Below are 22,502 nucleotides of genomic sequence, written 5' to 3'. Positions count from 1 at the left end.
AAATAATTTATATTATATTATAAAATAATATAAAAAAACTAAATAAATTATTTTCTTGCATTTATAATAGTACAAAAATTTAAAATTTATTTGACTTAGGTTTCAACTTGAGCTGAACTCAAATTAGTAAAATAGGTTGATTTAATTTTTTCTTTAAAAAAAATAGATATGGAGTTAGCAATAATTATAAACATAATTCTTCGTTCTAACTTACTTAATTTTGACATGATAAACATCTTATTACAATTATAGAATTTGAGTTATTCTGCCCTTTCAATTTTTTATTTATTTTTTATATTTTTATTTTGTTTAATATTTCAGAATATATTTTTTAGGTTGAAATTTCTTAGATTAAAGACTACATTTGTGGTTGATGGAGTTAAATATAATTGTAAACATTAATACAATTTTATTTTATATTTACAAAATTTTTGTAAATCCAAATTAATAGTTTAAATTTAAATTCAACAGAATTTGATTGTAGTATTTGAAATTAAATAAAATCATTTTATAAGAAACTTTGAGTAAATTTAAATGAAAGATAAATTGGGTAAGGGTTAAATAATTTCAAAAGAATGGATATTGAAAATTGAGAAAATTGTAACTAAATCAACTTATTTTATTTATTTGAGTTCAGCTTATGTTAAAAACTAAGTCAAATAAATCAAATTTTTATACTGTTATAAATGAAGAAAAAATTTATTTAGTCTTTTTATATTATTTTATTTTAACATAATGTAAGTTTTTATCTAAACTTAACTTTTGGTATGAAATTTTTTTCAATTTTTTTTATAAAAGGAGAATTCAAATTTAATTTTTTCAAAGAAAATAAATTAATGTTCATATTTTAGAATCAAATAATTAAATAAAACAATATTTATATATATTTTTCAATACCATAAATATTTTACACTTAAATATTTGACTTATTAATAAGTATATTTATCATTTACTTAAAGATTTATATTTTTTAAATATTTTTTTTAATTTAGTCCTCTCAATATCTCAATTTTGCCATTTTAATCCCTTAGTATTGTTTTTTTTGTTCAATTTAATCTTGTACATGGTACAAAAAATTTTAAAATTTTTTATTATTCGTACATTGATACGACACATGTCAATGTTCATGTAATATTATCACATCATCATATCAATGCACGATACTATCACGTGTCATGTCACGTCATCATGTAAGTGTATGTTATAAAAATGTACATTAACACTAACATCATCTTTTAACGAAAAAATTAAGATATGTTATGAAAGGATTAAATTAATAATTTTTAAAATTAAAAATTAATTTATTTTATTTTAAATATATAGATTAAATTGAATAAATATATAAATACATGAACTTGATGATGAGTATTTTGACTATATATTTATATACTAGTAAGGTATGTGTGATTCGGGCTACTTTTGCCTGCCTGGCCATGAGGATGGGCGGTGACTGTATTAGGGGCAGGTAGGCGATCTTTCGGCAAAGAAAAAGGCTTCACCGAACAAGATTTAGTTGTTTGTATTAGGAATTGCTGACATATATTAGTGTGGAGAATGCAACACCCTTAATTGCTTTTGAACACACGTAACATATTTACATACACTGTACCACAAAACTCATTGGCCACATGCAACACCATTAATACATACAACCCCATGTTTTCCTCGCACGATTCTTTTAATTGGGAAAGGAGAATTAATTAATGGATTCAACAGCTGGCACGACACTGATCATTCCCTCTTCTCATCTCATCAGATTATTCAATTCTGTGGGAGATAGAGAGCTTGAAAAGCTTTGGTTAAAAAATTACCAACTGGATTCACATGGGTTGACTGTTTCCCTAATTAACTAGAAGTGCGTGGGGCCATTTGTACAGTGCTTGCTCCGCAAAGTGTTGCCTGTTGACGCCAGATGGGGTTTTGGTCTAAACCGAAAATATGTTTGTAAATTGATGTTCTTTTAATTGCACTCATTTTCCGCCACTGGTGAATTGTCATTGTTTTTTCGATTGTCAGGTTTATCGTTTATGTCATCGCATCGTGTGGACATGCTTATAGTCCGCAAACCGAACCAAAAAGCAATAATGAAAAGCTATATATGTGGTTTGACCATCTGTTTCAATTATTCCAAAGAGCTTAAACCCAGCAAATTATTCGGTTCAACAAGGAAAAGACATTACTAGGCTGGGCCCTTTTCCTCATTTTCTGAATCCCTATTTCAAGTTATTTAGATAGATTGGATAAAACATCGAGTACTCCAAACTAGTATAGACGACGTCCCCCAATAATTCGCAACTTTTCTCATGAGTTGAACCAAATTATGGTGTCCACATGATTCGTGTTCAGAAACAATAATGTCTCTTTAGACCCTGCCGTTAACGTGGTGCTGAGTCAGAATACAAGTAAGAGCCACAAACCTTGTTCACATACCAAATCTAATACGTGTGGGAGTTCCTGACTAATTCCTGTGCATGAGATCAAATCAACCCCGATACATATAATTTTTGTTTGGCTACCAAGCAGTCTAATCCTGAATTCCCTTTTGTTTAAAATGGAATTGTTTCCTCAATTGAGTTTGATTGCGAATGCCAATTATGTGTCTCAACCGACTTGCCAGCAATGGAAATGGTTGAAGGAAATTTTGCTAATATTATGAGAGCAAACTTTGCTTCAAATTCGATGATTAAGTCACGGGAGAGATTTCAATTCTATAACAAATAAGATTTTAATTCACAATTTACACGTGTTAGGAATATTTACCTAAAAATTCATAGCAAGTCGCTTTTCAAGACTTACTGACTAGGATGTTTTTCTCGCTTGTTTTACATCTTTTCTTCCAGTGAAAATTTTTGACAAACTCGAGTTCAACGAATGGTCGCTGTTGTAGTCCTGTCAATGGAAGAACCTTTTTCATCATTTCACTATATGGAACAAACGAAGCCGCCCTATGGAAATTCAACATGCAAAATTTTCGTCTAAAAGACGTAGGTTATGATTACATTTTACGCTAGGGATTGGAATTTAATTTCCTAATTGATTCGAGCTTGAGCTAGAAAGCATTAAAGAACAATATTAACAGTTTAACTGGAAAATATTTCATAATAACCAAGTGGATATATAGAACTGATTCTTCACAAATTTAGTGGTTGAGATCTAGCATATGATTCTATTCTACTACACTACTCCCTTAGATATACCTTTGAATGGTCCCACTCCTAGAGAAGAATATCTTTATGACTTTATCAACTAATCAATCGTGCTACCAAACATTGATCTGTTGATTCATCACGTTCCGCACAGTTCTACTTTACATAAATTTATGAAATAAAAACGAAAATCATTACATTGATTGAGCATTAATGTCCGCCTCTTGGGTACATTTATGTTCATGAAAATTATAGTATGAAACACATGCGGTTATAGCCCACCCTCTTTTTGTTATCCTGGTTCCATGTTAAAAGAGCAGTGACAGTACTGTTTATTGTCATTGTTCCATTGTTTTTCTTCTTTTTTTTTTTTGGCCAATTTTTGTTCCATTGTTAATAATAGAGTACTATGATAACAGGGCTATCAGTCCATCCTTTAGGGGCTAGCGCCTGGAAAAAGGATGCTAGTAAAGAAGGATATCTCCCCAGTTTTGAGATCATTGTTGTCTGAGTAAATCAACCGGCATTCCTGGATAGGGATGAAAACATGAAAACAAAGGCTGTTGAATTTTTACATTGATCTGCATGAATGCAGGAGCCAGGAAGAGTCAAATTGATGGAATTTCTGGCAGTCAACAGGGCATAGCAGATTGGTTTTGATTTGAACATGGAGAATAGTTAGTTGCAGGCATGACATGAAACCAGCTACCTTAAACTTATTATTATTCAGAATAGTACAGTTTTTCTCATTGACGTAAGATGCATTCGAGATTTTAAAAGTATAACTTATATAACTCAGTGTTTAAGGGAACAGCAGAAGAAAGAACTAAATAAAATGTAAAAGAGTTAAATATGTACAACTTTATAGAAAGGTGGACAGAAGCAGTAATTCCTAACATGGAAGCCTCCCCAAATCATACAGTCACCTCCTCTTTGCAGACGCAGCAGCTCTGTCAGACACAGGTCGATAAAGATTATATACTTTCTTTCTTTTTTTTTTTTGCTGAAGGTGGATAATTCTACAAAGTACCAACAATTCGAACAATATTCATAATCAGAAGTACTATTTCCTTCTTTCTTTTTCCCCTTTTTCCTTTCTTCAGGTGATTATTGGACTAGAATATAAAACACAGGCAATGCACCATAACATGGAAAAATGAATGCAAGCCTGAATGTTTGCTTGGAACATTGTATTTGCAACAAAATTAAGCAATGATCAAAGGAAGATACATACGGTTGGTACTTGGTAGTCAGAGAATTAAAAGGATATATATATATATATACATATAGAGAGAGAGAGAGAGAGAGAGATGAGCCAAAGGGAAAAAGAACTTACGTTGTCTTCTTCTAACCAATTCTTAATGCACTCCTCGTGATACTTGTGTGCGCAGGGCAGGGTCATTAATGCATCCCCCCGGCGATATTGCATCTTACATATCACACACCTGGGCTCACGTGTAACATAAAGCATAATTATATCAGAAAAAGAAATCCTATATTTTGTGGAAACTGACCTACAGATTATAAAAAAATATTGCAACATTTAGGACTTTTGTCAAATTAAAGTGAGTTCAAGCAAATCGAAGGCGGATAATTTGTGACGTATTCCAGTTTACCCAGTGAAAGGTTTAAGGAGATGGCAACTGAATAACAGGTTGGTCAAGCTACTGTGCTTCTCTAATAAATAAGATTCAGAATCTCAGGTGAACATGGTTTAAATATTCACCTTTGTACGAGTAAGTTGACCCTCAATCTGACACACCAATGCAATGCATTATCTTAACATTAAAATGACAAGTTGCCAAATGATAATTAATCTTACTCTGAGTCTTCATCAGCAGATTTGCCCTTTTTCTTGGATGATCCTTTGTATTTGTGAGTTGGTAACCGGGACATCTGCTCTATTGATAGTCCTTTCTTAGCACTACCAATGGATTGTCCTAATTCGGAGATTTGCTGACAAAAGATAATGCCCAAAAGCTTATATTATTGTTTAATAAGGTTTACATAAATTTTGTATGATTCATATCAGATAAAGGTTATTTTTTATTTCTAACTTTGTACTCTTTTCTTGGTTCTTTAGATGTCAGAAACAAACATTTAAGAGGATCCACAGATTATTTGCACATCATTCAGGAAGTAACATTGAAGTTAACAAACCAAGGTTAGAAACTTAGCCACACAACTTCACAGCCACCATGTTTAAGATAAACCATTCACTCCCACATGCAGACTCTGTGCACATATCTTTCAAATGCTTTTTGTTTTATTATTCGCTTTCGCTTCTACCAAAAATTCCAACAGCGGATAGAGTGCAGCCTTGAAAAGAATGCCTACCTCATACGTCATGTTATCAGGATCAACATTATCTTGATCTTCCCCCTGCAATTGAGCATAGAACCTAGTTTTATACATATAATGATTGACTATATGTTGGTACAAAGAGAGCACCGATCCTTTACCGAAAACGAAGGTCCTTCTTGACGGACACCTCCAGCCCCTGCAGACAGTGAGAATTGAATTATCTTGACCAACAATACAGTGCTGAACCCTTACAAAACTGAAGAATTAATAGAGTCTTGGTTTATATGGGTAAAAATACTATTGAATTATATGAAGTGCCTATATATATAGAGGGTCCGAATCAAGCATCCTAGTCAATTGATTTTACCTGTTCTAAAGTGTTCATCAAAGGAAAAGTTTTGGAAACCATCCTCCATCTCCTGTAAGTGTCTTGCTAGAGCTTCATCTGATGTATGCCCTGAGTACTCCCCCCAAGAACTACTGCTTCCGTAATTATCTCCATATGAATAATTGTTATCATGCCTTTGATATATTGGAACCGCAAGCCCCTTAAAACAATGAAAGAAATTAACCCGTCTTTGAGAAATTTACTTTCTAGCCTCACATACAGAAGTCAGTTCAAATTACAAAATTAGAGATGAAGAAGAGGAGCCAAGGGAAGCAGGGTGGGAGGGGTGGCAATAAGCCCATTCAGGTTCAGGTACCTCATCATGGTATATCTGTTGTATATTGTCAGCTTCATAGAAAAACATGTCATACAGGTTTTTCTCAATGTTGTCCCAATAACTATCACTATTTCCTGATCTGCCTCTCCACATGATGGCTATTCACAGATACGAAAACTATATACCTGATACTCCAAATTGAAAAGAAAAGCCCTTCCGTTGCAATCCTTTAGATCATCCGGTCGCACCAGTTTTTGGAGCATTGGTAATTAGTTTATGTTTCTCCACCTTCGGCCTGAGATATATATATATATATATATAACGGGCTGCCATTTTTATTAGACCAGTGATCAAATATTATTAGCGTGGAAACGCATTTGAATGTGCTTGTTTAAAAAGATATAGTGGTAATAAATTTTCTGATGAGGAAGGATCCATCATGAAATAACTCATTTATGGTAGGAGACTCCCTCAACTTCAAATGTCTGGCATTGGTAAATCTATCCAATAAAGGCTCCTGATGGGAGGACCCTGCCATGTCTTTTTCATTAACAACCTCTTTAAATTTGAAAACAATGCATTAAGTTAAATTGTTTTCTAGGCGTGATGATTTTGTCATATCCTTTTCCTCAGCGATGGATGGAGAATGCCATTGCTAATTATATAACTCATTATCATTTTCATGAGTTCGAAATTCCGAATCAAATATCTTGAATTTTTAGATAAAATTAAAAAACAGAATATCTCATGAAATGTAATTAAAGATTATCACGCGTCAACAGAGCTTTTTTTTTTTTTTTTATAAAATGCATGTCTACTCCTAATGGAAACTCTATCTGAAGCAATGGTGGAGAGGATTTGAAAGAAATCTATGATAGACTCGAAAAGGGGATGCTGACTTGATCTTTGACCTTGCTTCAAAAATGATGCACAAAGAAATTCAATGCATCCATGAAAGCAAACAGAAATAATTGTGGGTCATTAATTATGATTTTTCAATGCTAAAAACCTATTTTGTGATTGTAAGCATTGATATCTCATGAGCTGGGAAAGTTGTAGTGATATGAATTTTTCCAGTTGAAAAATACCAGCGCGGAGGATGCGAGTGGTATAATTTGTTTTGCAGACCTCTATATACAAGACTCTGGAGAAACAGTGGTTTTCTCAATTATGGAGCTAGCAAATATTTGAAAACCATCCACGAGAGATTAATAAAAGAAGTCTTGTCTTTAGTAGAAAAGATTTCATAAGAAAACAAGACCTCACCTAATACCTGCCCCGATCTCAACCCTACCTCATCACTAGGATGCTTAAGAGCTAGCTTGGATATGAAAACGCACAAAAGAATGAATTGGTGATGACACAAGATAATCCAAATAGTTAGCTCTCCAAGAACAGGTTTTAAAAGGAAAAGCCTCGTCTTGAAAGAACAAGATTCGTCTGCCAATCTCTTAACAAATTCCAAAGGCTGTATCCTACTCCGAAGGCCATTTAAAGCCACATTCATTTTGTTGGAAGTCAAAGGCAGAGCAGGTATTTAAATCAGTCTACTAGTATAGCTCGAGGGATCATGCAAATAGTCTTTTTACATTTACAGAAAAAATCCAAGAGTTACAACTCTTCCATACCACAATTACACACCCAATCTAGAAACTAAGAGCACATTCCTATTCCTCCAACAACAAATAACTGGCAATCAATCACCTCCAACCTGTCTCTTCCATGAGTCTTCCACAATCAACTCATCAACTCCCCAATCCTCATAACTGAAATGTTATACCAAAGGTAAATCCATCAGAAACGCAAAAAAGAAAGCGAGTAAATAAAGACATGACAAATTGACCACATTCCCCACCCCACCCATTTATTTTCAATTTTTCTTTCCATTCTTTCCTTTAAGTACATAGCAACACTTACAGCTAAAGCCCAATGTTCAATTATTCCCTTATAGAAACCAAGAACAGAATTCCTTTTAACTAGATCTCACCTTCCATCGGGCAAGTAGCGCCGGATGGTGAAGGGTATTTTCCGCTCTCGAAGCTCCTTCATGGCGATCTAATACAAATGCCAAAAAAATGAGGGTTATAGCAAAGAAAAAGCAATACAATATTATTCTATAGGATAAATGACATGAAGTGTTCTCACTAATCATGCAAAGCAAAAACAACTTGCTGACGAGTTGTCTAGGTCAAGCATGGGATACTGGAAAGAAAGCTGTCAGATCAAGTAAAGGAAATATATCTAAAACTTTTGGGACAAGCAAAGTAACTGCCACTTCAAGGAACAAAAAGGGAAAACCCAGGAAAAACATCCAAATGCAACTGAAAACCAATCATGTTTCAACCAAACATGATGCAAAACAAGGAGGTTAGGACCAGGTCGAATCATTGTTGTATTTTCGGTTGAGGAATTTTGATTTTATATGTTCCTTGACACATTCAGTGCGCACAGTACTACATACTTCAAGCATTCAAGTGTGCAATATTAACAAGATACAAGAAACCCATTCAAATGTTCTTGGGCAGTATCATGTGTATATTACATACTGACGACTGAAGGACAAGAAGGTCCCTTGTTGACCACATATCAGCTGCACGATAAGACAATAGACACCACCAAACAGAGTTACATCCTCCAAACATATTGCAGAAATAGTATTTCAGCATTTGTTGTCGTCTCCACAATCTTTCCTTTTAGTTTCAATTCTCTATAAATCATTTGTCAAACAACAAACATGCATCTAGGAGGCCTATTTCCTACATACAATCTAAAAACTTCTCTACAGCAATAAAATAAATAAACATTATAGAGAATTCAACGTCCATTTTCTGCAAATTGATATGCAAAACACATATTGTCTAGTAAGTAAGCAGAGTGGAAATCTCATATAAGCAGTCAACTGGCTTTAGGATAAAAGTGCAAGCAACATTTGTATCAATTTTCAAAAAGGAAGACTATAAGAAAGAGACAGTAGAAAAACGAGAAATGTAGCCATTAACAAAAACTTACCTCAAGTGGGTCAGTCTCACCCTCCAACTCAACCATAACAGGAGCATTCATGCTGCTCAGACAAAAACAAAATTTGTTTGAGCATATAATAAGACTGAAACTGCTAAATCCTACAACCAACCCCCTTCAACAAAAAAATCTGAAGTATAAGTTAACCTGATCTGCAGGGCACGAGTACCCAAGATTCTAGCACGCTCATATTTGGTCATGTACTTTGAGGTTTTGCGAATTTTGTCCTTAGAACCCTGCTCTTCTTTTTCCTCAGTTTCAATAGGTTCCACAGGAACATCATCATTGTTATTGTTTTCCAAATCTTCCTCGGCTCCTTCCTGTCCATCACATACAATTTGACAACAAATAGCTCTATCACATACATCGGATTTCTTTTAGATAACAATGAAAAAACAAATTGATCCTCACTTCAATCTCAGGCTCTGGTGGCTCATCCTCATATCTGCAGCAACAATTTTAGCAACCCGAGTTTAAGTTCTTAAGCAACAATAACATAAAATGCCGAAATTTCACAGCAAATACAAAAGTAGAACAGATATAGGAAAAATCTTTACCCTCTGTTTCGTTGCTTAGAAAAAGTAGGGTTCAAAAGTGAAAATTTCCCAGTACAAACGAATTTTTAATTAAAAAAACAGGAAACTATTAGTTTCCCAATTTCCAAACAATCGAAGAACAAAAACTAATAAAAACCCACTTCTCCGATTACTTTACTATCCAAATTTCAACAGAAGCTGAAAAGCGTAGTCAAAAATTGTACAATCGAATACACAAAAATAAAATATAAAACCGACAAAGGAAGGAAGGAAGAAAGAAGGAAAGAGAGAGCACCCCATATCCATGTCATTATAGTCGTCGTCCGCCATTGTAGATTTGCCTAAAGAAACTTGGGTGGGTGTGGATTCTCGCGGGTTTTTGCGCAAAGCTTTACTTCCTCCTCTGCTTCTCCTCTGGAAAGCCCTAACAGAACAACAGAGGTTTATTAATGCTCTAGACTGCCCCTTATTTAAAAGCAAGCCCACTAAACCCGTCTAATTTCACAAAACTGACCCTGAGGTTTCTCGTAATATCATTTGTTAACCCATGCCTACGCCGCCATGCCTTCTTTTTTTTTTTTTCTAAAAAATTTACAAGTTGAATTATTATTATTATTATTCCTTTCTTTTTTTGGAGGAATGAGTTGGAATATCCATAAAAACTCTTTTGCAATATTTTCTTTCAAACCAATATTTGTGAGCAATTGTAGTGAGAAACTAATTGTGCTTTTAAATTTTCAGAACAATTGTTTAATTCTCGTAACAGACTATCTTATGGACCCATTTTTTATGGTAGGGTAGATTATATAATAGAAAGTCGGAAGGCACCCATTTTCGAGGAAATACATTTAAATTATTGAAGAAAATTCATGTCTTTTTACTAAATTAATTCAAATTTAAGATACATATTTTGTCAATAAATTGTTAGAATTTTACCCATGAAACTGTCAAAAGAATATTTCATCTTATTGAATTTTAATTTCTAACCATGAAATTTTATCACAAAATATTTTCTCAAAAGGTTTTCGACAAAATATTCTCATTTTTAATATATCAGTTTATTGATAGGTGTTTTTCTACCTGCCTTTTGATAAAATATTTCATCAAAAATTAATTGATAAAAAACATTACTGTCTGAATTTTGAACTTTTTTAACAAAATTTTTGGGGAAAATCCTTTTTCTTAGTGAATTAGTAAAACTTAATACTCAACTCACTACCTGTTTCTTTCACCAAGGGTGTAAAACTTTTATAAATTATATTACCCTTTTATTCTCAATTAACTTTCAATTATACCATCATATTGTTATTAAACTTTTTTAATAATTAATAGAATTCTCTAGATAATATTTTTTCAAAAAGAAAATATCACCTAGAACTTAAATTGTTAAATTTCATCAAACTACAAGTGTAAAGTTGTTGGATTTGCAGTATTTTGCTTTTTATTTCCAACAAACAAAAGTTAAGTTAACCAAATAAATCTCACACGTTGTATATATTGATTATTGGTTTTAATCCATTCACACCAATAAGAAAATATTTAACTTTTATTATTAATTAAAAGAAAGACTAAAAGTGTGAAAAGACTTCGGTAAGAAAAAAACTACTATTTTAATTGTTTAATTGTTTAATTAAATTTATTTTATATCTAATATATATTTTTACGATTGGGTCACATCCTGTATAAAAATTATTAGAAGCTCTAAATAAAAGATTAAAGGTAAGTAATATCCAATTAGAAAATTAATTTAATATAAAATATATTTAAAGTGAATAGTAATATATACATGTGTTGTATATTATGACTATATAAATATTACCTAATTATCGAATTATAAATTATCATTATTTTATATATTTGTTTAATAAAAATAAATTTATGAATGTAATTAATCTTATTAAATAGATGTTATAGATCTATCCATTTGATAAGTATATCATGAGAAATGATAGAAAAGAAAAAGTTGAAGACTATAATTTTGTATTGGAGCTTGTCTTACATAAAAATGCATTTAAAGTAATAATCACATTATATAATTTTCTCTTACAATACAAAAATATTATACTAAAACTTCTTAATGTATTAAAAAAAGATAAAAATAAGATCAAAAGAAGCATCAATTTTAAAAGAAAATAAGTCACATTTGAGTCATATTTTATAAAAATTTTTTTATTAAGTTATATATATAATTTTGATATACAAAAAAATTATTAATTTATATATCAAATGGACTCATGTGTTTTTCAAAATGTATTATTTTATAAATTTAATAAATTATTAATTTATTATATTGATGTCAAATCAAAATTGATTAAAAATATTATTTAATTAAAATATTAATTTATTAAATATTAATGTATAGATGTTATATCGTATTTGACTATTACTGATATTTAATATTTGAGGAATTATAATCGTTGCGTTGACGTTGGGTTATTCGTCTCCCGAATACCAACTTCCCCAAACGTTCATTAGTATTACAAGCCTCGACAAATCAAGCTTTGAATTATGGTCCATGTTGGAACTATCTCATAATTTGGTTGCTTGGGGTATTGCAAGTTGGACGGGGAGCAAACTAGCACCCTCGTATTAATTAAATTTTCTAATCCAAGTTTGTACCACTTGGAACAGGGACTTACCAGACAGGATTTAACTGGACCGTGGTTCATGGTGATGGTAATATCCAGCCAGTTCACAATATTTTTTGCTTAGTCTAGCAGATTAATGACAATTTCTTTAGTTGTCAAATCTCAGTCTCTGTTTTCTCTTTTTGTGTCCATCATCCAGCTAAGCTTTTAAGCTGTAATCTTACCCAGTCTTCCATTTTTAGGACACACAACTTGTCTCCATCTCTCTCTTCCCCTTCACTTGAATCCAAAACCTACATAATTAATATATTTGCCAAACACCGTCACCCACATGACTCGATCCAAAACCTATTTCTCTTCAACGCCTTCTCCAAATCTAATACCATATAAATACTGCCATTAGTTTAAATAGATAGAAGTAGAACCAACAAACGAGAAACACAAGCCCCTTTCGCATTAGTCCAAACCATGGCTGGTTTTATTTTACCATACCATGCCACCTTCAAACCCCTCAAAGCCACTGCAACCTCATTTGCCTCAAAAAAAGGCAGCCTCTTCTCCTTAGGTCTTGTTCTTTGCCTCTGCACCCTCTCTTTCCTCTTTGGCCTTTGGCAACACAGCAGCAGCGCCCCCACCTTCATCACCACCAACAAATCACTCCCATGCATCCCAAACCCTAACACCACCATCACCACCCGGACAACATCAGAAACCTTAGATTTCTCAACCCACCACGTGGCGGACGCTGATGAGGAGTCGCTTCAGCCAGATATCAAAACCTACCCTTCATGCAGCGTTAAGTACAGTGAATACACCCCATGCGAGGACCACATAAGATCGTTGAAATTTAAGAGGGACAGGTTGATATACAGGGAGAGGCATTGCCCGGAGAAAGGAGAGCTACTGAAATGTCGCGTGCCTGCACCCTATGATTACAAGAACCCTTTCCTGTGGCCAAAGAGCCGGGATCTGGCTTGGTTCGCCAACGTGCCGCACAAGGAATTGACAGTGGAGAAAGCGGGGCAAAATTGGATTAGATATGAAGGTAAGCGGTTCAGGTTCCCCGGAGGAGGAACAATGTTTCCCCACGGTGCTGATGCGTATATAGACGATATCGGGAAGCTGATAAATCTCAAAGATGGGTCCATTCGTACCGCCATTGATACTGGCTGTGGTGTAAGTCTTCTACTCTTCTTCATCAGTTTTTCTTTTGTTTGAAATTTTAATATACATATTAAAGAAACGGAAGATATAATTGGTTCGCTTCATTTTGTTTTCGATAAACTATTAGGAGCTCTGTTAATTATTGTGAAGTTGAAACAATGATGGGTCAAAACGTCTCTTACTTGGGAACCTTCAAAATTTTACCTCGATTTTTACGTTTTATTTATTTTCATTTCTTTTTCCAACCTTTTTTGGATTGGTGTGATGTTAATGGAGGGAAACAATTTACACACTTGTAGAGACCAAACGGTCGCGGCATCAATTCATTGGGCTGCGTTACGTTACAGATGTATAGGTACTATACTAATTACACATACCATGCATTCATAGTCCATTGGCGCTTATAATTAATAGTTATACATTAACTACTGATAGAAATTTAAGGTTCCTTAGAATTTTCCCTTTTATAGGTATGTATATAACACCACAATATAAATGTTATAGCACCACTTGCATACTCAAAGTGCTATTTAAAAAAAAACCTAAATTATAAATAATACATCAGTTAATGTTGTATATTTCTTTATTTTTTAAAAAAAATTTAATATTTCATCCCCGTTCAATATTGGAAATTTGTGTACTAAAATGTAAAATGAATTCCAAAAATGTAGGTAGCCAGCTGGGGAGCCTATCTTCTGTCTCGGAACATCCTAACGATGTCGTTCGCGCCAAGGGACACCCATGAAGCGCAAGTGCAATTTGCCTTGGAGCGAGGAGTTCCTGCCATGTTAGGCGTTCTTGCCTCCAAGAGGCTTCCTTACCCATCCAGAGCCTTTGACATGGCTCATTGCTCTCGCTGCCTCATTCCATGGGACCAATATGGTATTCCCATCACCTTAATTAATTTTATTGTTAAGTACATTTAATTAAGTACACCTGGAATTCACTTGTTTTTCGTCTTTACATGGGGCGGCAGACGGGGTTTATTTGATTGAAGTTGATCGAGTTTTAAGGCCCGGCGGGTACTGGATTCTCTCTGGCCCTCCAATTCGTTGGAAGAAATATTGGCAAGGCTGGCAAAGAACCAGAGAGGATTTGAATGATGAACAGACTCGTATCGAGAGAGTTGCTAGGAGACTGTGCTGGAAAAAGTTGGTGGAGAAAGATGACATTGCTATTTGGCAAAAGCCTATCAATCATCTTAATTGTAAAGTTAATCGCAAGTTTAACCGAAACCCACCTTTTTGCCTGGCTCAGGATCCTGACAAAGCCTGGTTTGTTGCTTTTCAATCCCACTTATGTTTTAAATATTTTGTTACATAAATCCCAGATCAATTTTAATTCATTTTAACCATTTGCAGGTATACAAATTTGGAAACTTGTTTGACCCGTTTGCCCGAAGTTTCCCATGATCAAGAAGTTGCGGGTGGTGAATTGGCAAAATGGCCTCAAAGACTAAATGCTATCCCACCAAGGATTAGGAATGGAACTGTAAATGGAATTACAGCTGAAATTTTCATACAAGATTCAGAAGTATGGAAGAGGAGGTTGTCTTATTATAAAACATTGAACCATCAATTAGGACAAAATGGAAGGTATCGAAACATTTTAGATATGAACGCATACTTGGGTGGATTTGCCACTGCTCTCATTGAAGATCCTGTATGGGTCATGAATGTGATTCCTGCTGAGGCTAAAGTCAATACACTTGGAGTTATTTATGAAAGGGGACTGATCGGAACATATCAGAATTGGTATGCTTAAGCTTGACTGGTTTTGGATATGTTATCAATATCAAATACTCTTTGAAAGCTTGTGTCATATAATCATTTTCTTGCAGGTGTGAAGCCATGTCTACTTATCCAAGAACATACGACTTCATTCATGCTGATTCTGTGTTTAGCCTCTATAAGGACAGGTAGTCTTGTTCAGAAACTTTAATTATTTTTGTTTCGACCATCGAGCTATCACTCTGATAGTTGTAGTAGGAGCAAAGATGCAAGAATCATTCAAACATTTTTAGCTAGGTTTCATAATGTGGTGCCCTGTATTAATGTTGCAGATGTGAGATGGAGGACATTCTGCTAGAGATGGATCGAATACTGAGACCTGAAGGAAGTGTAGTCTTCCGAGATGATGTGGATATATTGGTGAAGATCAAAAAGATAACCGATGGATTGATTTGGGATAGTCAAATTGTTGATCATGAAGATGGGCCTCTCAACAGGGAGAAGCTTCTGTTTGCGGTGAAGGTGTATTGGACAGCGCCTGCCGCTGTTGAGACTGGATCAACAACTCCTTAAAGCTATTTTTAACTGCTTTTTCTTTTTGCTGATTTACTGATTCTTTCATGTCTCTAAGGCAACCAATTCAGCTAAATTCATGACCAACATGGACAAAATGCATGAGCCAATCTTGTATTCGTTCATTTCCAAATATTCTTTAACTTTAATAGTATATTAACCTTGAATTTTCAAAAGAAAAAAGACTTAGAATCTTTAAGTGTTTTTTCTTGGCATCCTGAGCTATGTTTATCATTTGTAATAATTAATTAACGAAGCTGAAAGATAACCTCAATAAAATGACATTTCATAGATCGTTAAGCCCCTTGCTGTTGCAAGCAGATAAGCTAATAGAAAAAGATAGTAGATGGTCACTTAATCTATGGGTTTATTTTTCCTAATAAATATTATCTTAGTGCTAATATTTTATACAAATCCATCAAATGTACATCTCAAACTGGCTGATTCAAGCAACTATAACTGTCAATTAGTTGATTTCTTGATTTGCGGTTTTGCACTATGTTATCTGACCTGCTGTGGCAAGAAACTTTTTCCAAATTTTCACACAAGTTTTCTGTTTTTGTTAAAATTTTTCTGTGTGGTTATACCCACGAGAAATGTAATCCTTCAACTATTCCTGAATACAACAATATTGTGATGTGCTAAAGACTTTAGATAGGTAACTCATGCGATGGCTTACTCTCTCAGCATCCAAAATCCAACTATAAATAGTCCAAAATCCCAATGAATACGACACGAACTTGAGAAAGAAAGTTAACCAATAAGACAAAAGTAGTCATGGCAATTCTCAAGTCACTGCTCTGTCTCATCAGCTGGCAAGCTGCAGCACTACTTCTGTTGCTGGCTGTAGCCGCAGTGCAGTCCCAGACGGCTAAGGCACAGAGCTGCCCAAATGAGCTCAACAGCCTCAATGTGTGCGCACCCTTTGTAGTGCCTGGTGTCCCCGAGGCCACTCCTAGTTCTGACTGCTGTGCCGCACTCCAATCTGTGCAGCATGACTGTCTCTGCAACACTCTCAGGATTGCTTCTCGACTTCCTTCTCGATGCAATATCCCAGCTCTCAGCTGTGGTAACTGATATGTATATTACATATTTTTTCCTTAAATCCCCTCTTTCTTTCTAATTTTTATGCTTAAAGTTTGCTCATAACTTTTCCTCATTCTATGTACGTGCAGGTGTGCAAATTAATGCATGATGGTGCAGGTGGGTAAAATAAGGCTGGACTTCTATTATACTGTCCTTTTTTTTTAATGTGTACCCCGATCTGTGACCAAGCAATACTATGGAGATCATAGAGAACTTTTTCACTGTTGAGAAATAAAACTATCTTCTCTTCGAGGAAAACTAACCACTTTCCCATTTTTTTTGTTGTTTGACAAGTCCTTTCATTTATCTAAAGAAACAGGAAAGACCTAACTCCAACTGCAACAAAATCTTTCATATAAGCAGAAGGAAGCTTAAAACAGAACACATTACGACAGAGTATGGACTCAAACCCTCGGACAAAATCCTCGCGGTTGTGTCTGGATTTCAGTTAATTCGGCGCAAAGTACTCGACCTGTGCTTAACAGCTAAGAGCTAACCATGCAATCCCACAACGTTTATAAATAAATGGTTGATACTTGGTACCAAACAATCCTAGCCTTTTATCCCTTAAAATTGCCATACAAACTTTGAATTATCCAGAGTTTGAATCCATCCAGAGCACTGTATCTTCATTTGCCTGGAACTTTTGTTTGGATTAAGACAGGTTTAGATGGCTTGCCATGCTATAGTAATTATTATTTATTAACCATAATTCACATAATTATCCAATTCTGCCTATGCAACCTGCCCAAACTATTGAACAATTACAAATATAAATGCATTTTTAAAAATCGTTTTGTTTTTGAACTCTGGAAACTGCAACCAGGGTCAAAGCGGAGGAACACAAAATTTTATTAAAAGAAATAAATAGTATATCAAATACATATGCAATTAAGTTCATATATAAATTATATGATTTAAAAATAATTACTTTCGATATATATAATTTTCTTAACTTTAATTTCATTTCATAATTAGAATTGTGATTATGAATAAAATATGATTATATTCTCATTAGCATCAATTAAGAAACATTAAAAAATATAAATGCTTTTTAAAAATTAAAAGAATTTGCCCCACTATGCGGACAAAATACTGGTATAATTATATTATATTCATCCAAATTAGTCTTCAAATTTGGGCCTTAAAGCAATTTCTAATTATACCTAAAAAACTAGTATAAATTGGACTGCCCAGACCCATCCCAATTTATTTATGGCTTATACCGAAAGTACCCTTCTTCTTCTCCCAAGGCGACCGGACCCGAATTTGTTATCCTGATTCTCTTCTCAAATCCGACATTTCCTCTGTCGAAAACGACGATAGCCTAGTGACACCCAGGTCAGTTTTACATCTGTGTTCTTCATTTTCTTCTATCAACTCGGTACTCATGGAGAGTCCTTGCTTCATAGATTATTATTAGTTAACTTGTTTTCTTTTTATTATTATTATTTTAATTTGCATGGGAGAAGCGTATTTATTTATCTACCCAATTTCAGTAAATGTTACTTGAATGTAATTGATGTAATTCTTTAATTATTTTTATTTATTTTGGTTAAATTTATTTACTTTAAGTATTCCTGGTTACCATTTTTATAAAATGGTAGTTAGGAAAATAAGAAATGTTTTGACAGGCATTAATTTGAATTAATGAACTCATCAACTTTGTACTTTGAGTGAGGCAATTTAACGAACTTTTAGCAGACTTCTTTTTCTTTGATGAATGTAAATGTAATGTTGAACTCAAACTATTCAATGGTTAGTAGCTTTTAAAAGCTTACATTTAATTTGTGTAATCGCTGGCTCAAGAAGAAACTGTAGAATTGCTTATATTTTCCAAGATAGTTTTTGACAAACGTACTTCATTTGCTTCTTATTGCTATCTCTGAGTTATGTCTTTCTTCTGCCTATGTGCATGTTAAGGCATTGAATTCAGTGCCCTGTTTCGTTACTGAAAAACTGTTCTGTCTTTTGCTGAATACAGCTTTAAAGTTTGTTGATTTTTCCCCTTTTCCTCCTCTGCTACAATGTAACTCATGCTTCCTTTTCAATGAAGGTCAATGAATAGGGATGACGATCACTTGGGCAACCTTCATGATGAGGATGCAGATAATAGAGCTCAAACATCAGACAAATTGGACTTGAACGTAGAGCAGAATTGTCGCAGCCCAAAAGTGAACCCTGTCCATACAACTCAGTCCAGTCTTCCCTCGAAAGGTGAAACTAATGCAGATGGGGTACTAAAAATTGGAATAGAATTTGATTCTGATGAACATGCGTACAGATTTTACAATAAATATGCTAGGTTGTTAGGTTTTAGTGTTCGAAAAGATTGGGTAAACAGGAGTAAGATACATGGTCAGGTGGTTTCTAGAAAGTTTACATGTTCTAAGGAAGGTTATCGGCGGAAAGATCAAAGAGATGTCAATGTGAAGAAGCATCGGAAGGAAACACGAACTGGTTGCTTGGCACACATGATTATTACTCGTCAACCTAATGGTAAATATCGGGTTAGTCATTTTGAAGCAAACCACAATCATGACAACATAAACCCTAACAATGAACAAACATTACAATTGCAAAAGGAACTATGCTTTGCTCAAGCTTCTGAAACTGATCAGCCAAACAATTCAGAGACACAAAACCCAGCCTTTGACTTGATGAGGAGAAGATTTTTGGTGCGTGAATCTCTTGATTGTCTTGCAAAGGATTATGACAATCACCTAAGATCTGAAAGGGTGAGAGATATGAAGGAGGGAGAGGCAGGTCATTTGTTGCGTTATTTTCTAAGGCAACACTTTGAAAATCCATCATTCTTTTATGCAATACAGCTTGATATTGATGACAAGGTAAGTAACATATTTTGGGCTGATGATAATATGGTTGTGGACTATAATTATTTTGGTGATGTGGTTTGTTTGGACACAAGTTGTCGAACAAACAAAGACTTTAAGCCATTTGTACAGTTTATAGGTGTGAATCATCATAATCAAGTTGTGATCTTTGCTGCAGCACTTCTATACGATGATACTGTTGAATCACTTAAGTGGTTATTTCATACATTTTTGGAAGCAATGTCCGGGAAGAAGCCAAAGGTCATTCTAACAGATCAAGATGCTACAGTTGTTGAAGCAATCAGTTCAGTCTTACCAGAAACAAGTCACCATATATGTGTATGGCAGATGCACCAGAATGCCCTTAAACACCTTAGCTACGTACTGAAGGATGCTGAAGCTTTTGCCAATGATTTTAGAAGTTGCATTTATGACCACAAGGATGAGAATGACTTCATTCATGCTTGGGAGGCAATGCTGGAAGTTTATAACCTCAAGCAAAATGAGTGGCTAAAGTGGATGTATAGAGAAAGGGAGAAATGGGCTGTGGTATATGACAGAAATACATTTTTTATTGATATGAAACGCTCACATTTAGGTGAGAGTTTATCTAACAAGTTGAGACGTCATCTCAACTCTGACCAGGACATGCTTCAATTTTTCAAGCACTTTGAGAGGGTGGTATATGAGCAACGCTACAAAGAAATTGAGGCTAGCGATGAGATGAGCCACTGCAAGCCAAAATTGATGGGGAATGTGATTTTGTTAAAGCATGCAAGTGAAATCTATACACCAAAGGCATTTGAAGTATTTCAGTGTGAATATGAGAAGTGTCTAAATGTTGTTGCTAATCAGTGCAGTCAAAATGGATACTTATCTGAATACAAAGTTAACATGTTTGGACAAAGTCAAGAATACACTGTTACATTTGATTCTTCTGATGATACAGTCATTTGCAGCTGTATGAAGTTTGAATATGTTGGGTTTCTTTGTAGCCATGCATTGAGAGTGCTTGATCATAGGAATATAAAGGTGGTCCCATCCCAATATATCTTAAGGAGATGGACAAAAGATGCAAGGATTGGTTGTGCGCGAGAGGATAAAGATTTCATTATGCAAGAAAATCCTAAGTTGGTTGCAGCAAGACGCTACAGAGATATGTGCCGTAGTATACTAAATATATCTGCTAGAGCAGTTGAATCTGATGATGCATTTCATTTTGCTTCAAGGCAACTCAATGAAGTAATTGTAGGGGTAGAGAAGATCTTGACACTAAAGGCTGAGGAAGCTCAAGTTATTGGCTCAAGTAGCAGTGGTGCAAGTGCTTCTGACAGTGAAAATGCAGAGATTTTTCTGGATGGACATGCCATTGAGGATCAGGACGAGAGTAGCAGAGTGCAGAGTAAAATGGAAAATGAGGCAGTTGTGCCACATAGACGTAAACAGAAAAATGTACCAGAGAGAGGCTCCAAGACCAAAAGAGTTCAGAACAAACGATCAAACTCACCGAACACAATTACCTGCATTTCAAGTCCCTCACCAACATATGTTTCACCTCAAGCCTCTGGCCCAGCTCCTGTTATGCAGGTAATATTCAGCTTACCGAGATAAAATAATGCTAAGTAGTTATGTTTACTCAGCTTTTATGAATAGATTTATTAAATTGTTGAAAAATGCCTTGCACAGGGTTTATTCAACTTTGAAGCTAATCAGGTTGTCCAGTGCATATACCAACAGCCTAATATGGTTATGGACCAAGAGCCCAATGCTGAAATGTACCAACAACCTAACTTCTATACTGACCAACATGACTCACTGAGCCAAACCCAGTTACTCCAGGTAATATTTGTATGCTTTACATTCTGATGCATTCTGAAATCTGTTCTTTCTGTGATATACAATGACATTGTCTATGCAGGAACCTTTAATTCGCAGCACATACCAAGAGTCTGCCTCAAACAGCACCCACCTGAGGCAGGTAAATGCAACTAACTAGGGACCAAAATAAGTTTGGCTGACGATTTGTCATTTTGCTGAAACTTGGTCTCTTGATACTAATTTATCTACTGTGTTGTTTCTTGTTTCCCACTTGCAGGCCATGGAACTTGACATCCAACCTCCACATTCATCTTCATTTTTGCTTTATGATCACAGATACAGAACTTCTGACACTTCATTTCTTGGGCCCAAGTAAAGGACAAGACTTGAGCATGTTCTCCTATCTTGTCAATATTTTTTTGTTTTTGTACAGTTATGAAATGTTTAGGATTTCTTCACCTAATTGAGCTTGAGATAAGGGACGGATTCTTCCAATCATGTTTGTAATATGTATTTTTTGTGTACATGTGAAAATCTAGCGGGGCATGGTTACAAAATGGTATGTATTGCTCTCTCATCCCATAAATTCCGATCTCTTGCCAAGAATACACGATAAGATACACAGTTTTTTGTATCAAACTTGAAGTAAATAGTGCAGAATAATGCAATTCCTTCATAATTGTATTCTGCTTCTTGTTTCTTTTCTTGATAGATCAATGATCTAGAATTAAGAAAGTTTCCTGTGATGATATGGCTTCGATGGTGCGAATAGCTTGACATTCAATGGTTCAAGATTATTTATAGACAGTCAAAAATATGTTTTCGAAAAAATAAAACAAAAAATGTAATGTTGGGGTGTCGGCTTCTCTTATCCAGGTTTAGTGTTGCACTTAATCTAACAACCTACTAATTGGCAAACATCTTTGTATTTAGCTAGGAACCACAAATGATCTTACACGAGTGCCCAAAGAGCTAGAGGTTGAAAATGACTGTCAATCCTAGCTTTGAACTAGCATTCAAGATTTATATCCAGATTAAAC

General features: G+C 34.6%; 5 protein-coding genes across 5 annotated transcripts; 3 read left to right on the top strand and 2 right to left on the bottom strand.

The window, feature by feature from the left end:
* Positions 1 to 4,964: 4,964 nt before the first annotated feature.
* On the bottom strand, positions 4,965 to 6,378 carry LOC110422881 (RING/U-box superfamily protein). The gene is made up of 6 exons (XM_089785264.1): positions 6,301 to 6,378; positions 6,155 to 6,169; positions 5,818 to 5,998; positions 5,609 to 5,646; positions 5,484 to 5,528; positions 4,965 to 5,102 (listed from the first exon to the last, which is right to left on the bottom strand). The coding sequence occupies exons 1-6, from the start codon at positions 6,376 to 6,378 to the stop codon at positions 4,965 to 4,967; spliced, it is 495 nt and encodes a 164-aa protein (XP_089641390.1).
* Positions 6,379 to 7,591: 1,213 nt separating this feature from the next.
* NRPB6A (RNA polymerase Rpb6) lies at positions 7,592 to 10,122 on the bottom strand. Its single transcript, XM_021428799.1, has 6 exons — positions 9,965 to 10,122; positions 9,545 to 9,578; positions 9,281 to 9,453; positions 9,125 to 9,176; positions 8,103 to 8,170; positions 7,592 to 7,881 (listed from the first exon to the last, which is right to left on the bottom strand). Exons 1-6 carry the CDS (start codon positions 9,997 to 9,999, stop codon positions 7,812 to 7,814), a joined length of 432 nt encoding a protein of 143 aa, XP_021284474.1. The 5' UTR covers positions 10,000 to 10,122; the 3' UTR covers positions 7,592 to 7,811.
* Positions 10,123 to 12,666: 2,544 nt separating this feature from the next.
* Positions 12,667 to 15,987, top strand: LOC110412223 (putative methyltransferase PMT15). The gene is made up of 6 exons (XM_021422745.2): positions 12,667 to 13,433; positions 14,093 to 14,303; positions 14,398 to 14,695; positions 14,783 to 15,175; positions 15,262 to 15,339; positions 15,484 to 15,987. Exons 1-6 carry the CDS (start codon positions 12,726 to 12,728, stop codon positions 15,722 to 15,724), a joined length of 1,929 nt encoding a protein of 642 aa, XP_021278420.1. The 5' UTR covers positions 12,667 to 12,725; the 3' UTR covers positions 15,725 to 15,987.
* Positions 15,988 to 16,501: 514 nt separating this feature from the next.
* On the top strand, positions 16,502 to 16,946 carry LOC149527733 (Bifunctional inhibitor/lipid-transfer protein/seed storage 2S albumin superfamily protein). Its single transcript, XM_089784771.1, has 2 exons — positions 16,502 to 16,804; positions 16,900 to 16,946. Exon 1 carries the CDS (start codon positions 16,502 to 16,504, stop codon positions 16,799 to 16,801), a length of 300 nt encoding a protein of 99 aa, XP_089640897.1. The 3' UTR covers positions 16,802 to 16,804; positions 16,900 to 16,946.
* Positions 16,947 to 18,022: 1,076 nt separating this feature from the next.
* On the top strand, positions 18,023 to 22,131 carry LOC110416892 (protein FAR1-RELATED SEQUENCE 5-like). The gene is made up of 5 exons (XM_021429025.2): positions 18,023 to 18,151; positions 18,867 to 21,231; positions 21,331 to 21,483; positions 21,563 to 21,622; positions 21,740 to 22,131. The coding sequence occupies exons 2-5, from the start codon at positions 18,871 to 18,873 to the stop codon at positions 21,836 to 21,838; spliced, it is 2,673 nt and encodes an 890-aa protein (XP_021284700.2). The 5' UTR covers positions 18,023 to 18,151; positions 18,867 to 18,870; the 3' UTR covers positions 21,839 to 22,131.
* Positions 22,132 to 22,502: the final 371 nt, after the last annotated feature.

The sequence above is a fragment of the Theobroma umbraticum genome, unplaced genomic scaffold (genome assembly GCF_002168275.2).
Source record: "Theobroma umbraticum cultivar Fairchild unplaced genomic scaffold, ASM216827v3 scaffold_30.0, whole genome shotgun sequence".
In the NCBI taxonomy this organism is placed as follows: domain Eukaryota; kingdom Viridiplantae; phylum Streptophyta; class Magnoliopsida; order Malvales; family Malvaceae; genus Theobroma; species Theobroma umbraticum.
This window is presented reverse-complemented; position numbering and strand designations above follow the sequence as displayed.